Source organism: Ambystoma mexicanum, chromosome 6q (assembly GCF_040938575.1).
Source record: "Ambystoma mexicanum isolate Mex_15411 chromosome 6q, UKY_AmexF1_1, whole genome shotgun sequence".
In the NCBI taxonomy this organism is placed as follows: Eukaryota; Metazoa; Chordata; class Amphibia; order Caudata; family Ambystomatidae; genus Ambystoma; species Ambystoma mexicanum.
This window is the reverse complement of record NC_090937.1, coordinates 1,322,951,111-1,322,965,762: the sequence shown is the minus strand read 5'-3', so window position 1 is coordinate 1,322,965,762 and position 14,652 is coordinate 1,322,951,111. Positions and strand designations below refer to the sequence as shown.

General features: G+C 44.9%; 1 protein-coding gene across 1 annotated transcript; it reads left to right on the top strand.

Moving 5' to 3' along the window:
* The first annotated feature begins 1,514 nt into the window (after positions 1-1,514).
* LOC138515334 (uncharacterized) lies at positions 1,515-1,862 on the top strand. The gene has a single exon (XM_069630221.1). The coding sequence runs from the start codon at positions 1,515-1,517 to the stop codon at positions 1,860-1,862; it is 348 nt and encodes a 115-aa protein (XP_069486322.1).
* Positions 1,863-14,652: the final 12,790 nt, after the last annotated feature.

The window sequence follows — 14,652 nt, the reverse complement described above, 5'->3', positions numbered from 1 at the left end:
AGTCCTGGCGCCTTTTGCGCCAGGCTCATATCGGGCCACAGTCCTGGCGCCATAGGCGCCAGGCTCATAAAAGGGGACTTTGTGTTAAAGGTGCTTAGTGTTAACTTACCTGATGCAGACCATGCTGCAACATCCAGGCCTTCTGAGGCCTGAATGGGACTACTTTATCTTTGGAACTACTTAACCACACGGGTGTGGTCAGGGGAGGAATACATACCTGAGAGGAAGGATACATACCTGGAACTACTTTGAAGGCTATTTAAGCCAGGCCCAAGCAGCAACTCACGCTTCGCGTTGTTCTGCATCTAGCAGCCTGACGCTCACCGTGTTTGCTCCTCCATTCTGTCTTCTGCCACTCCTGCCAGCATCCTGGAACACCTGCAAAGAGAGAAGAGAAGAGAAAAGGGTAAAGAAGAGTCCTTACCTGCTAAATCCGCATTCCGGAGACATCTCGCCGACGGTCCTGAAAAGGAAGACATCCATTTAAAAGCACATTGCATCGATCGCTGCAGCGCCGCATCTCACTCACCTGTACAAGGTACCAGCACGTTCTACAGCGACATCTGGACTCGCAGCCACATCACCGCGCCTAAGGGGAAAAAGAGACATCAGCGTTAGTGGGCGCATGAAAAGATGTTACCCAACGCCCATTAAAGACTTACCTGATTTCTTCTGGATTGATCTTTGTTTCGGGTCGGTGCCGCATCCAGGCATTTCCGGACCCCAGCCCCTATGGGGAAAAAAGACATCAGCGTTAGTGGGCGTATGAAAAGACATTACCCAAACGCCCATTAAAGACTTACCTGATTTCTTCTGGATTGAGCTTCGTTTCGGGTCGGTGTCGCATCCAGGCATTTCCGGACCCCAGCCCCTATGGGGTAAAAAAAAAAAAGACATCAGCGTTAGTGAGCGCATTGATACAAGGACACTGAGAGAACTCTCATCAAGTTCACCAGAGTCTCATTCTTCGGTTCCACAGCTCTTCTCGGAATAGTTTCCGCACCTGAAAAAGAGACAACGAACAATTATTATTGCGGAATCATACTCATTAACAGAATCTTTACGGTACTATACCGGGAAAACAAAACTTGAACCCTCTACAATCAAAATCCCAGTGAAGTAACTGGATACTGCGCGCCCCTGCATGAGAAGCAGGATGGAGAGCTCAACCTTTCAAACCCTAAGGTGAGACTTCACGTGGGGGTCGCAGGAGGGTTTCGTAGAGGGGAGAGAAGGGAGCGGGAGGCTTATACTTTCTCCCGCAGATTGTTAATACTCCCTTCTCACATACAGAAAGATATTCCTGCGAGCCAGACAAGCCAGATTCGAAGGTCCGGTCCAGTCCATCTTCCGGGTCCTGCGCTTCACCATAGAAGAAGCAACAACACTCCAAACCAGACCTGCGCCTCCATGGGAGTCAGGTGAGCGTAACATCTGGAGTAAGTTATTTTCAGGACGACATCTTGGTGTGGGGTGGTAGTAGGGAGGAACATGATGTCAGGGTCAGGAAGGTGATGCAAATTCTTAAAGAGAGAGGTCTGACTGTGAAACTGGCTAAATGCCAGGTGGGTGTGAGTAAAGTTATCTATTTAGGTCATACACTGAGTTCAGAAGGTGTTAGCCCTAAGGCTGGGTTGGTACAGGTTATAAGGAATACACCTGTTCCAGCCAATAAGGATCAGCTAAGGGTGTTCCTTGATCTTGCAGAGTATTATGTCAAATTCATACCGAACTATGCTGAAAAGACGGTGGCCATGAGGGCCCTGATGAAGAGGTCGGCCAGGTTTGTGTGGTCTGAGGAGTGTGGGGCAGAATTTGAGCTGGTGAAGAGAGATGTGGAAAATGTGCCTGAAATCATTTGATCCCAAAAGCAAAACTGTACTTACGGTGGATGCAAGTGAGGTGGGTTTGGGTGCGGTCCTAGAACAGTGGGTGGATGGTGAATGGAAGCTGGTGGCTTTTGCCTCAAGGACCCTAAGAGATGTAGAGTGCAGGTACTCAGTGATTGAAAGGGAGGCCTTGGTGGTGCTGTGGGCTTCGAAGCATTTCAGGACATTTCTGTGGGGAATTCCATTTATAGTCAGGACGGACCATAAGCCTTTAGTCCAAGTGTTTTCTATCAAGGGTGTGGTGGCAGTATCCCCAAGGATTGCGAGATGGTCGGTTGAGTTACAGGATTACAATTTCACCCTGCAATATTTCCCAGGTAAGCTCAATGTAGTGGCGGATTGTTTGTCCCGTTTGCCCATGGTGGAGGGGTACAGTCAAGATCAGGTAGTGTTGGAGAAAGAGGAGGACTTGCAAGGGTATCAAGTTGCTTACATTGCATCTGCGGTGGAGAAGTCGTTGTGGGATGTCGAGTCTGAGGCCGATGTGGAATTAAAGTGGATCAGGGAAGGCCTCGTCAGAGGATGGCAGGCTGTTAAGGACAAACCTGAGGGGAGGGGCTATTCCCAGGTATTGCATGAATTGGCTGTGGGTCCCTGGGGTGTTTCCAGAGGGGTCAAGTTGATTCCGCCTGTCAGTCTCAGGGGTAAAATTATAGAATTGGCACATGCTGGGCATTTGGGTCGGTCTTTGACTAAGAGGAGACTTAGGGAAGATTACTGGCGGCCGTTGATGGACAAGGATGTTGAACAGGTGATGAAAGATTGTCAGGCTTGTGCCATCAGTGATAAAAGCAAGGTATTGCATCCCCAACCGATACATCCTGTAGATGTTCCCAAACAAGTTTGGACTAAATAACTTTGGACATCATGGGCCCCTTTGAATGTCTTCAGCCTGAGAGTAGATATTTGTTGGTTTTAGTGGACTACACGTCTAGGTGGATTGAAGTAGCTGCGGTTGGAAATGTCACCACTGAGCCGTTTATAGCTTTTTTGAGGAAGGTGTTTGACCGAGAAAGGGTACCAGCAAGCTTGGTGACAGATAATGGCGTGCAGTTCACGTCCAGAGCCATGAAGGAATTTCTGGATCAGCATGCCATCTCCCATCATCGGACTGCTTTATACAATCCGTGCGCCAATGGCCTAGTTGAGAGGGTGAACGGTACCATTAAGTCGGCCATACAATTGGCTTTGGCTAATGGTTTGGCTTGGCAGGAGGTTTTGACAGAGTATTTGGCTGCTTATCGCAGGACTCCTTTGTTGGTCACGGGGAAGTCCCCATTTGAACTTATGAGGGCCAGGAAGGCAGGGACCTTACTGAGAACTCTGGCTTTGGGGGGTGGAGGTCCATGTGAGCTGGATCTGGATGGTATCCATCGCAATATTCTGGCTCGCCAGGAGGCTATGATTACTTCTCAGGAGTCCAGGAAGGAATTACAGGTTAAGCCTGGGGGTACTGTGTACATTAGAAATCCTAGGTTTGTTCAAAAGGGCAATAGCACATTTTTGCCTCCAAGGAGGGTGGTAAAGACGGGTAAGGGTCATGTGCAATTGGAGGATGGTTCTGTTTGGAGTAAGAGACGTGTGGTGGTGGATGGGGTCGAGAGTGCTCGTGCTTCAGGTGCAGATTTGACTGTGGAGTCTCAGGATGTTGCGCTGGATTTCGATCCTGTTGGCTCCCAAGGTGTGGTGCACAGATGTGAAGAGGATGTTGCTTGTTCTTCAAGTGATGGTTTAAATGTGGAGACTCAGAAGGTTCCTCTTCGGCAAGCAGAAGTGGGGCATGATGTGGGGCGTCCTCCTAGGCGGTGTGGGCAGCCCATAAAACTTAGAGACTACATTTGTTAGTAGTTGCAATGTCTGGAGTGTCTAAGTGAATTATTGTTTTTTAATTGACATACTGTTGTTTATGTTTTAATGGTTGTTACATTCTATTGCCTATCTTTTCATCTCTACCTTATCTCCTTTTATGTTGCATTCCGTTAATGTTGATTTTTGGTTATGGAAGGGAAGAGGATATGTTGTAATATGTCCAGGCGCGTGTGGAATGTTGATGGCTGTTCAGGCATCAACTTTCCACATGGGCCAGTTGGTTCCTGGATCCTCTGGTGGCGGCTGCTCGTCTTTGGGGTCCATACAATAAACAGTTGAATTCACTTGCCTGTGTCCGTGGATCTTGTCACATATCTCTTCAAATACCTCCAGTAAAGATATGCATTAAGAAAACACTAACATGTGTTATTGCCATCAAAAAACTCTGATTTCAAATCCTCTACAACTGAGACAAAGAAGATCTGTGGAGGAATAAAGAAGAAAGAACAAACACAAAGAAAGGAATATGAGATTCTGCCAGGGAAGTCCCACGTCTCCATAATAAAAGAAAGGGGAGGCGACTGGAGAGAGAGAAGAGACGAAGCCTGTGAGTTACAAACTTGTTTGCCAGCTTATGCGCAGATGAGACTGGACGTGCAGTGTCCTGTGATTGAGAGGAAGCAACCTGCAGGGTTAGATGTGCAGCATCAAGAGAGAAGCCAGAGCAGACGCGAGGCGTCCTTATCCTGAGAGAAAATCGAGTGGTGGCGTGACCACAACCAAGCCGTGGTGGAACATAGGTCCCTCGAACAACGCCTATACCACTCCACCATATCCGACGCCAACCTACTGGCAGAGGAAATACTGGGAAATGCACCTGTACAGTGACACAAAGGAATAACAGAGGAGTCACAAAAGACCAGGCAAACTGGAGAGAAGATCCCAGCCAAAGAGCAAACCAGATGACGTTATTCCTGAACACGGCAGGTAACAGAGAAAATGGGAGACCCAGGAGGGGGACAGAAGAGAAGCATTACTGGAATGCTCATACTTGTCCCAGTCGAGATAAAGCATTGTAATTGAATGAAGTGAATGAGGATTATTGTGGAACTGTTCATACTCGTCCCAGTCAAGGAGAAAGTCTTGATGCACTACAAAATAATAGAAGGAACAAACTTCAATATTGGAATGTTCATATTGAGATTCAAACAGACCAAGAAGGTCTAACCAGAGTCACCACCACATACCACCTGTGAAAAACCTGAAGGTGTCTACATTACTACCACCCAGGGATCTGTCATTCAGGTGGCCAGGACACAACCATAGCTATTGTGTCTTGTTCCTGGGGTGAACCAGTGTGGGAGGATCACCTGGATGTGGGGGTCCTCAGGGAGCTGAAGTGGGACACCGATAGGTGAGACGCAGTACCCCCTTCCCTATAACATCTTTTCCCCATCCTACTCCATAGGATATTGAAAAGTTCTACCCCCCTTTTCCGACACAAACACTTTCCTACACTGTGAAAGACAACGGACTAACACCAGAGATGTTTACCTGACATGTCCCAACACAAGGGTCAGACGGAGTCAGGCCGTTGACAATTGCTATACACATCTGACGGCCCTTTATCTTCCCCACTGGGATAAAAGGCAGAGCACAAAGCCAATTTCGAGCAAGACCAAATGCACCAGGACACAGCCATTCTGGACCGGCAGTTCAAATAGAGGAGAAAGGGGGAGATACCTGGAGTGGTGACGAGGAGGGAATTACCCTTGCCTTTTTCAACTCAGACCCGCGAAGCATCTGAAAAGGAAATCATAAGACCGGGCAGTACAGCTGGCGTGTGGTGTGACAGGCATCAACAGCACATAGAGCCCTCCCGTTGCTGATAGCCAATGCGGGGAGAAGCGGTTGCTGGGGAGGTGCCGTCATACACTCTCAAGACAAGAAACTCCAACAGTTCAGCAGAGGCGGTGAGTCGGAGAAGACAGTTAGTAAAACCGAACAGCGCTGGGCCCAAAGTTGTAGGCAGCAACCTTGTTGAACAATGAACGTGTATAATTGAACTTTATGGAAACCCTAGTAAAAGGTTCAGAAGCAGAGTGGCCCGACGTCGCGGGGCGTTCATTTGAATAACTTTGACTGAAGCCTTTTTGGGTTGTGTTTATTTTTTGGTTGAAACAACGAAAGCCAATCGGCCTTAAGAAAGGCCAGAGTGAAGTGTCAAAGTGGTCCTACGAGGGCCGAGCAAAACCCCTTGTACACTGGAAAGTCTTTGGCACATTGAAGAAAACTGAGGGAACTGTGAAACTGGCAAATGTGAACCCGACAGAGGGATGCCAAACTGATTGAACTGTGAACGTGAAAGATTACCAAAGGAACTTTTGTTTGTTTATTGTTTATGGTACAGCAGGCCTCCTAAAGCAAGAGACCTTGCAAGAAAGAGACTTGGCCCCAGAAGGTCTTGGAATCGTTAACCTCGTGCTGCCGAGGCCCAGGAGTGTGCTGTGCTCAAAGTTCCTGCCTTGTCCCATGCTAAAAACGTGGGGAACGGAGACCCCATCTATACCATCTGACTTATCATTTGGTGAACATTTCTTCATTTTCTTGCAAACATTTTCCCACACTATTTTGTAACTTAATTGTAAGGATTGGCAATAGTTTCTTTTTAGTATAGGCCCTTTTTATTTGACAAGATATTATTATTATTATTTGATGGTCGTAGCTTGCTCCCATCTTAGATTTAGGTTTAGATTGGGCATTTTTCTCACCCATTATACAGTTTAATAAACACCCTTGAACTGTGATCACTTGTGTCTGTCTTTACTGTTGCCACCATGAGTTCCTTACACACCCCATACCCTTGTTAGCTGCACCCCATAAGGCTTACAGAGCACCGACCTGAGGGGCAGTAGCATTAGTTGTATTCTGCATTAAGAAACTGGGGAGATGCCTGGCCCAAGATGTCTGGCTCACAAATGCTGGCTCGTTGGACACTATGAGCCACATATTGCAACCATCAGAAAACAGATACACACAAGTGACAAATACATGAAAATAGTTCACATATTACACTGTTTTATGTAGCATCTCTGCACTGGGCCTCCAGGTCCAAGCAGGAGAACAGCATGAAGAGGTTCAGCAGCAGAAAACCCTGGAGTTGGGCTTCCAGGGACAGGAGACCATCTGACTTCAAGATGGAGGACACCTCTTTTGGACCTTTCACATACATAGCTGCATCAATTATGGGATGACTAATCAGAAGCCCCACTCCTAATTGCCACACAGCTACCACAAATGTCCCAATAAAGGGCCCAATTGCAGTCACAGGAGGAATATAAAAAGGGTCCTTAACAAAATGGTAGTGTGGGAATTAGGTGTTGATTTACAAACACAGTTAGAAGTGACAGGAGAGTAAGACGGAGAAAAGTGAAGGGAGAGGATGGAGTGGCGCCAGAGATAAGGAAGAGGAATAGCAACAGAAAGAGCAAGAAGAGGAGGGGAGGAGGAATATAAAGCGTGAGAGATAAGAGAGGAGGGTAAGGTCAGAGGGGAGAGAGGGAGGGCAGAGGTCAGGGTGAAGGAACACAATATAGGACAAAGTAAATCTGTGAAAACGTTTTGATCTTCGAATGTACAATTGTGTGTTCTGTGCTCAAGGTTTCTGATGCTGTGGGCTGCAAGAGGAAGCATTTGAATCTTTTCAAGTCTCCTGTAAGGAAATGCCTCCCTCTTTCTTCAACTTCATGGATGGCCAGGTACCTTGGTCTGGTAACTGATTATTACCAATGCTCTTTGTTGACACGTTCCAGACTAAATGCCCTACATGTGTATGTGTATTATAATGATAGGGAGTCCTTTGGTGTTTCCCCATTTATCACTTCCTCTGCCAGCATTGTGGTGCAGGCAGTGACTCCATGCACCCCAGGGTCTCCTGGGACCCACCCCTTAGCCTGCTGGATATCACTTTATCAAACTGCCGCCAAACAATTCTGTGATGTTTTTCTCCTCACTGTGACAAAAAATGTCACGTGTGTACATGCCATGCAAGGTGGTCACTTAATTTGTCTCATAGTCACAACATGATGGCACACTCTATACACCCCCTGCTGCCTCCGAACAATTCTAAGACTTTCTTCTTTGCAACACGTATTTCCTTCATCATAAAAAGATGCCACACTCAGTAACAGCCTCTAATATAATATACCCCTGCATCCAAAGAATTGTAAGACATTTCCCTGCAACAAGTGTATTGTCTCATCCTATAATGGTTGGTCACTCAGTTACAACCACTGAATATAATCTACTCCTACTACCAAAGAAAGCTAATCATTTTTCTCTGCAACTAGTATTTACAAGTATTTACTCTTGTCAAAAAATGATGACACACTCAGATGCTTATACTGAATGTTCTGTAAGTGACTTCAATTCAGCACTCCAACTAAATCAATGTCTAGTCTGGGATGCCCAATGGAAGCCCTTATTTATATATTTGTATGTCAAAGTTCATTAAATCTGGATGATGAACCCTTATATAACGCCCCTCTCTTTGGATCTCCCCGACCTCACTGAGCCAAGAAGTAGGTTTGTTTTGCAAATTAAAAGTTTTATTTGAATAATTAAACAATATATATATATCACACTTTTATGAATAAAATAAATATTTGAATAGCACACTTATGAATATGGACGGTAATCAACAATGGATAATATTACAAAAGTAACAATCTCTTTAATCACTTAGGAGTATGGATATGAAGGATGCTGTAGCAGAGAATACTTTATGTGATTCAAGGAAATGCAATAATGGGAAAGGATGCAACACAGAAATAGACTTGATATGATTTCAATCAAAAGATAATATGGTCACTTTTTCCCCTGTGACTACTCACTCCCCCCACTATGCAATATGAAGAGAAGGAAATGAGGGCACACAGGTTTCAGAATACACTCAATAATGCAGTTCAATTCCAGTTCCCCCAGCAAGCTTAGAGAAAACAGGTATGAGTTTAAAACACAGGTCAAAATGCTTTTGAATGTGATTGCAATGGATGGGAAAATATGGTAAAATGGTTTTAATTCACTAAAGGATATTCAGGATAAGTGATAGTTCATTTAGATTGGTTCAGGTCAACACTAGCAATGATTCTTGAATGAGTATCAAATTGAAAACGAATATCAGCAATTGAGAACAAGGAGCGGCTATTTTGACAGAAAATGAAATTGAGCCAAATTGCAATTTGCTGCAATTTTTCTGTGTGCGTAAATCGCGATTACGGAAGAACCATAATGAACTGGAATGTCGTTTTGGGTTTGTTGGAAAGCTGAGGATCTTAGCTTCAAAATGGGCCTCGTCAAAGATCTGGTCAAGGGGATTGGCTTCACTCTCGCCAGCGGACAGGTCTCATGCCATCTAGGTTCTGCGTTCAGCACTGCACCGCGTTCTGCAGCCTCTTGAACTGGATCTGACGGGTCGTGGATTACAGCACTACTTTCTGGGTCCGGATCTGCGTTCTAGCACAGGGTTCTTAGCTAGAAGGAACACAGCTCAGCAAGGCTGTTGAATGGTTTGGTTAGGCTCAGTTGATGTTTAGGGGTTAGAATCAGGTTGCAAAAGATTCTGAAGCCTGCAAGGATTCATCTTTTGGTTTAGGCCTTTCTGCTTCAGAACATCATACGTTGTCCAGTTTAGTCTTCAATTGTGGGTGAATTGTTCATTTTAAGAATCCCAAAGTTTCATATTTTTGTCAGCTTGGTAAAATGTGTTATACGCAATTTTATAAAAACATATATTTGCTGGGCTACCTGAATCCACAATGGTTTGTCCCCGCCCCCAGAGCTGGCTGACTCAGAGGGTCACCTGTCTTGTTTCTCCCAGAGCAGTTGTTGACCAGTCACACCCAGATCAGCATATTCTATTCATCCCAAAGCCCCCATTGTCTTGAATGAGAGCAACATGCCAGGGTGCCTTGGCTAGTTCCTGTTCACACCAGTCTGTCAATCTCTTGGCCAAGGGCAGAAGGAAGCTTCTTTTGTCCAGGGAAAAGGTGTGAAGGGTTCCCATGAACAGGCCTCTTGAAGTATTAACTAAATCAGACTACCTTCTAGTCAATTGCAACATAGTTCCTTGTAAAAAAAAACATTTATAAACTCACAATAAGCAACATATCTTTAAATCAAGTCTTTTTCCAACAATGAAATCACTGTGTGGCACTCTATATGGCATTTTGATGGAATTCTCTTCTTTGGCATATTTAACTTCTGAAACACAGCTCTCCTGTCAGAATTATAAATCACCAGCACCTGACAGAGGCGTAACGGTTCTACACCCATTTTGACAGCTGTCTTTCCATCAAATATCTTTAAAAGTAGATTTTGTTCTAATAACACATGATTCTTTCTGACATTTGATTTATGTGGATTCTTGCAGTATAATGATGTAGAACACCCAACAAGGTTGGATCTTTTTAGGTGGTTTGTGAGCCATGATTTTAGCAAATTTGACACCAAAATAAAAACAGATTTTTGAGACAGCTCTGTATTCCTTGGCAGAGATTTTGCTCTGTGAGCAGCCAAAGGATGGGTTTTGGCAGTGGTCTCCGGTGCTCACTAAGATAGGCAAAAGTGGATGGCAGCCTATTTTTCAGGTTTTCACTGCACATTTTTTGATGATTTTGAGCGAGCAGCATGCTTTCCAGTAGCCATTCTGATGTTTCTGCTGCCAGCAATGCACAGTACTATTGCAGGGCTCGGATTAGTGGGTTGATCCATCCCACAGTTCTCTACTCCTGCCTCAGACGAATTCTAAGACGTTTTCTTTCCAATGTATATATGTTCTCTGCTTACAACAAAATAGGTGATGGCTGGAAGAGTTTGGATTAATCGTAAACCTCTGCCAATTGCTCTGGGCATCCCTCCAGACAATAGTTCTTCAGCCTGCCAAGCCATTACAGAAAGGGGAAAGTCCATATGCAAATCAGGCCAGGTCCCAGTACCAAAGGGGCAGTCCAGGCAGAACTGCTAGGTCACATCCCTTCTGTATGAGACCTCTGTATGAGACCTCAAGCAACCCCAGACATGTTTCGGCCTCACTGGGCATCATCAGTGAGGTATAGCCTGAGCCTCTAGGGCCAGCATGCTTGGGACCCATGCCTAAGCAAACCATTGCAATTTGGGGTGGAAAAGCAAAAAAAGAGGTGATAGCTGGAAGGTTTAAAGATTACACAATCAGTTAAAGCCATTGAATATAATCTACTTCTGCCTCAGACGGAGTCTGACACTTTTTCTTCATAATTAGTTTCTTCTCATGTCACAAAAAATGGTCCTCTCATTTACAGACTCTGTTTATAATCTACTGCTGCCCCTCAAAACTATTTTAAATGTCTATCTCTCCCTGAACTACATCCTCATTTCATTTTCTACCTCTCGCTTAAACTAAATATTTTTCATTTTCTAGCTCTCCCTCAAATAAAGCCTATTCCCTCAACTGTTCTAGCAACTTTGTAGTGATATTATGTTTTGGAGTGATGATGTCATGGAAACCTGCGTGTGTGTGTGTGGCTGTGATGTCAGTGTGGAACCCTGGGCGTGTGTCTGGTCTAAGAGTTACAGTTGGAGAAGAAAATTGGACTGGCATGGTGTGGGGGCCAGTGGTCGGTCATACATTACTTGTAATGTCTATGGACTTACCCTATGTATCTGGAACCATAAAAAAACCTACCTGTAAATTGAACCATCGGTCTGGCGCCCTGTGTTATGCAGGGAACGTACATCCTGTCAAAACTCTTACCTGTTCATCTGCCTACAAATCTTAACATATAATCATGCATGCTCTTGTTATTCTCATTTGGCTGAATTAGACAAAACGCTCTGTTCAAACCCTGGATAAAGTTCAGAAAAGTCTGATTATACCAAAACACCCAACTGCCAGGTGATTTGGGTATATGGACTAATATGTTCACCAAGGCTTAATATTCATGCTCTACCAGCCTATACAGTAGTAAATAGGTGAACTTCAAGCAGTCCAGGATCAGATAAGGACTGTCTGGCCTTGCTCCTTTGCTATCTTTCTAGCCTCCAGTTCTACAGCCAACAAACCTGTACAATTTAGTCCCAACTAGTGCTGGACAAAATCTTTCCAACCCCCCAGGCAAAGCTCTTGGGAAGTCAGGTGGGGGCAACAGAAGCATGTTGCACGTTATTACAGTGAATACATGAATGCCCACACACTGTGTGAACAAATGTAGAACGTGTTATCTGAAATTATTAAGTGCAATGAATATCTGCAAGAGCAGATAAACAATTCATGTTGAATAATAACATGAATTGTGTAGGGTCTCATAAGGTGGATACCACAAAGTACATAACACATACATCTAGTTCAGCACCTTCATTTATTCTGCTCAAGGAGGGATTGGGGGAATGGCTATAGGAGCATGAGAATAATCCACAAATTGGGAAATTGTTAAAAACATGATAGGGATGGAGGGGTAACTCATAGTCAGTGGAATGGTTCCTGTGCTATAAGGATCTAGTGACCTTAGGCCAATGTTCAGTCCATGTCCTATTGCACACATTTCCGGGGTGCCTGCACCCAGAAGATAGTGTTTAGAGTTTTGTGGTATCCTCAAGTGCCCCTGCACACTTCTTGACTTGTCCTTGGCCGACTAGCCCATCAATGTGCAGTCTTCTGGGTCACCGTGGACTTGTAATACACTTATACTGGTGCTAGACCTTCCATTTGACCCCTTTTGAATCTTATTGCGCTGTAGGTTTCTTTAGACATTTGTCGGGGCCAGCCTCTGCAATTTCCCCCCTCTTGTCCTAGTGGATTCCTCCCCACTACATGGGTATTTATCAGGCTGCAGTAACTACAGCTGGCCAGCCTAAGGCCGACGTTTTAGGTTGGGGCCCAATACATGTTCTGGTCAGATTTTCAGTGTCAAAGCTTTTCTCTCTCTCTCTCTGGTGGCTTTCCAGCCAACAGGATCTGCCTTAGTGCACCCATCTGTACTCAATCTCTTCAGTATTCTCTGGCTCCTGCTAGCTTTTGGATCAAGGCCCTTTTGGGAACCTTTCTCTATTCCCCCTCCAAGTTTAAGCTCTCTCCAATTTTGGCCTTTTTGGCTGAGCCAGCTCCTGTTTCCGAACTCTATCTATTGATTTTCTACTCCATTCACTGTGATAGAACAAATTCACAGGAATGACGAACTAACTCTGTCAAAGTCTGGTGGGTTCTGCCTCTTTTTATAAGTAGAGCTGGTCAGTAATTGCTGCAGTGAGGACTCAGATTAATCATTCTGTTTCACCATTAACTTAGGTGTGTATGATTGCTGCTAGCCTAACGGTTTCACCTCATCTCCATATGTATGTTCTGTTCTCCCACTTGTGCCCAGGGGATATGATATGTTCAATAATGCAATTTGTTCCATGCTCCGGCCCCACGGCCTAAGGGATCAAAAACCCTGTCTGCCATCTAGGTATCAGGCACCAGCATTATGGCTGCCAGGTTATCCTGTTTTCTGGCTGGTAAGGCTGTGAGTAATTATGCTCACTTGTTCTCAGATTATGCACGTGGTCAGCGTACTCTCTTTGCTCCTTTCCTTGCTGGATGTAGTTTCCCATTAGGCTACCTTAAGCAAGCAAGGTATACTCACACCTGAGAGGCAGCCAAAGAAGCTCCTGGGGCTCGACCATATACCACCTCCAGGAGTTACAGCATGTATCTGTTGGCTTTGTCTGGCCACCAGAGATACCATGTACCCTTCGACAGTCCCCTGCATAGGTCACTCCGCCTCTAGATCAGTACAAGCATCATGGACAAACCAGAAATACAGGGAAAACTGGCAAGTATAGAAAGCCACAGTTCCCCAGCACAGTCTGTACATCAAATCCAGATAGTGCTCATATCAAAGCCAACTTCATGTTATTCTTGCACTTCCTGTACCATCTCTGTATTCTTTCCGTGTTCATAAAATAGCAACAAGCCTTATTTATTTATGTTTCTTGTAGCATGCTCATGCAATTAGCGATTGCTTCTGAGTGGGTGATTTAAGAGGGGTCACAGGATATGGAGAAAGGGTGTCCAGTAGGTCTGGGCAAAAAGAATGGGGATGTGTATGCAACCGAAGCGGTCGTGATTTCTTCATGATGAAGATTAGAGGTTAGTGAGTTCCAGACAGAGGGAGCGAGGTCAGCAAAGTGGTAGCCACACATGCGTTGCTTGGAGAATCTGGCTGCATAAAGAAGGTGGAATCCGATGATCTGAGATGTCAAGGTGGTTGATAAGGCTTGATGAGAATTATGTGGAATTTTGGTCTTGGCCGTAGAACCTTCTATGGATTAGGCTAAGCAGATAAAACCTGATGATAGAAGTGACAGGGAGCCAATGCCACTGATTTAAGGCAGGCTTTGAAACACTACTCAGTTGTATAAGCGCCTAACAAATTCCCAGTAAAATAAATAAATAAATAAAATGTGCGATCAAGAGGGTTGAGATTGAAGTTGAGCCTTACAACTTTGTTCTGTCCTCATAGTAATTTTAGAGATAGGTTTGGGAAAGGCTGTCACAGAGAAAGTTGGCACAGTCAATCCTTGAAAGAACTATGGTGTTGATTAGGGAGGATCCGCGGTATGAGGAGATGTAAGGGTTCATGCTCTGGTCAAGCTCCAGGTGAAGGTTGCAGGATGTAGTTATGCAGTTCATTTGTGGATGCATCGAAAGTTTGCATTGAAGTGGAATCCTGAGTTACAAACTGACCTTGATGGGAAGGTTAGACAAGGGAGACCTGAGGAGGCAAGGGAACCTAGGATGAGAATCTCAGATGTATCACCATTGAGTGAAAGCTTGCTAAATCACATACATTCTAGGACAGCTTGGTGACAGCTGTGGAAGGATTGGAATGGATTTTTGGAGGGAGCAGTGTTGGCCTCCTGGTGGCACTTGGCTTCTGCT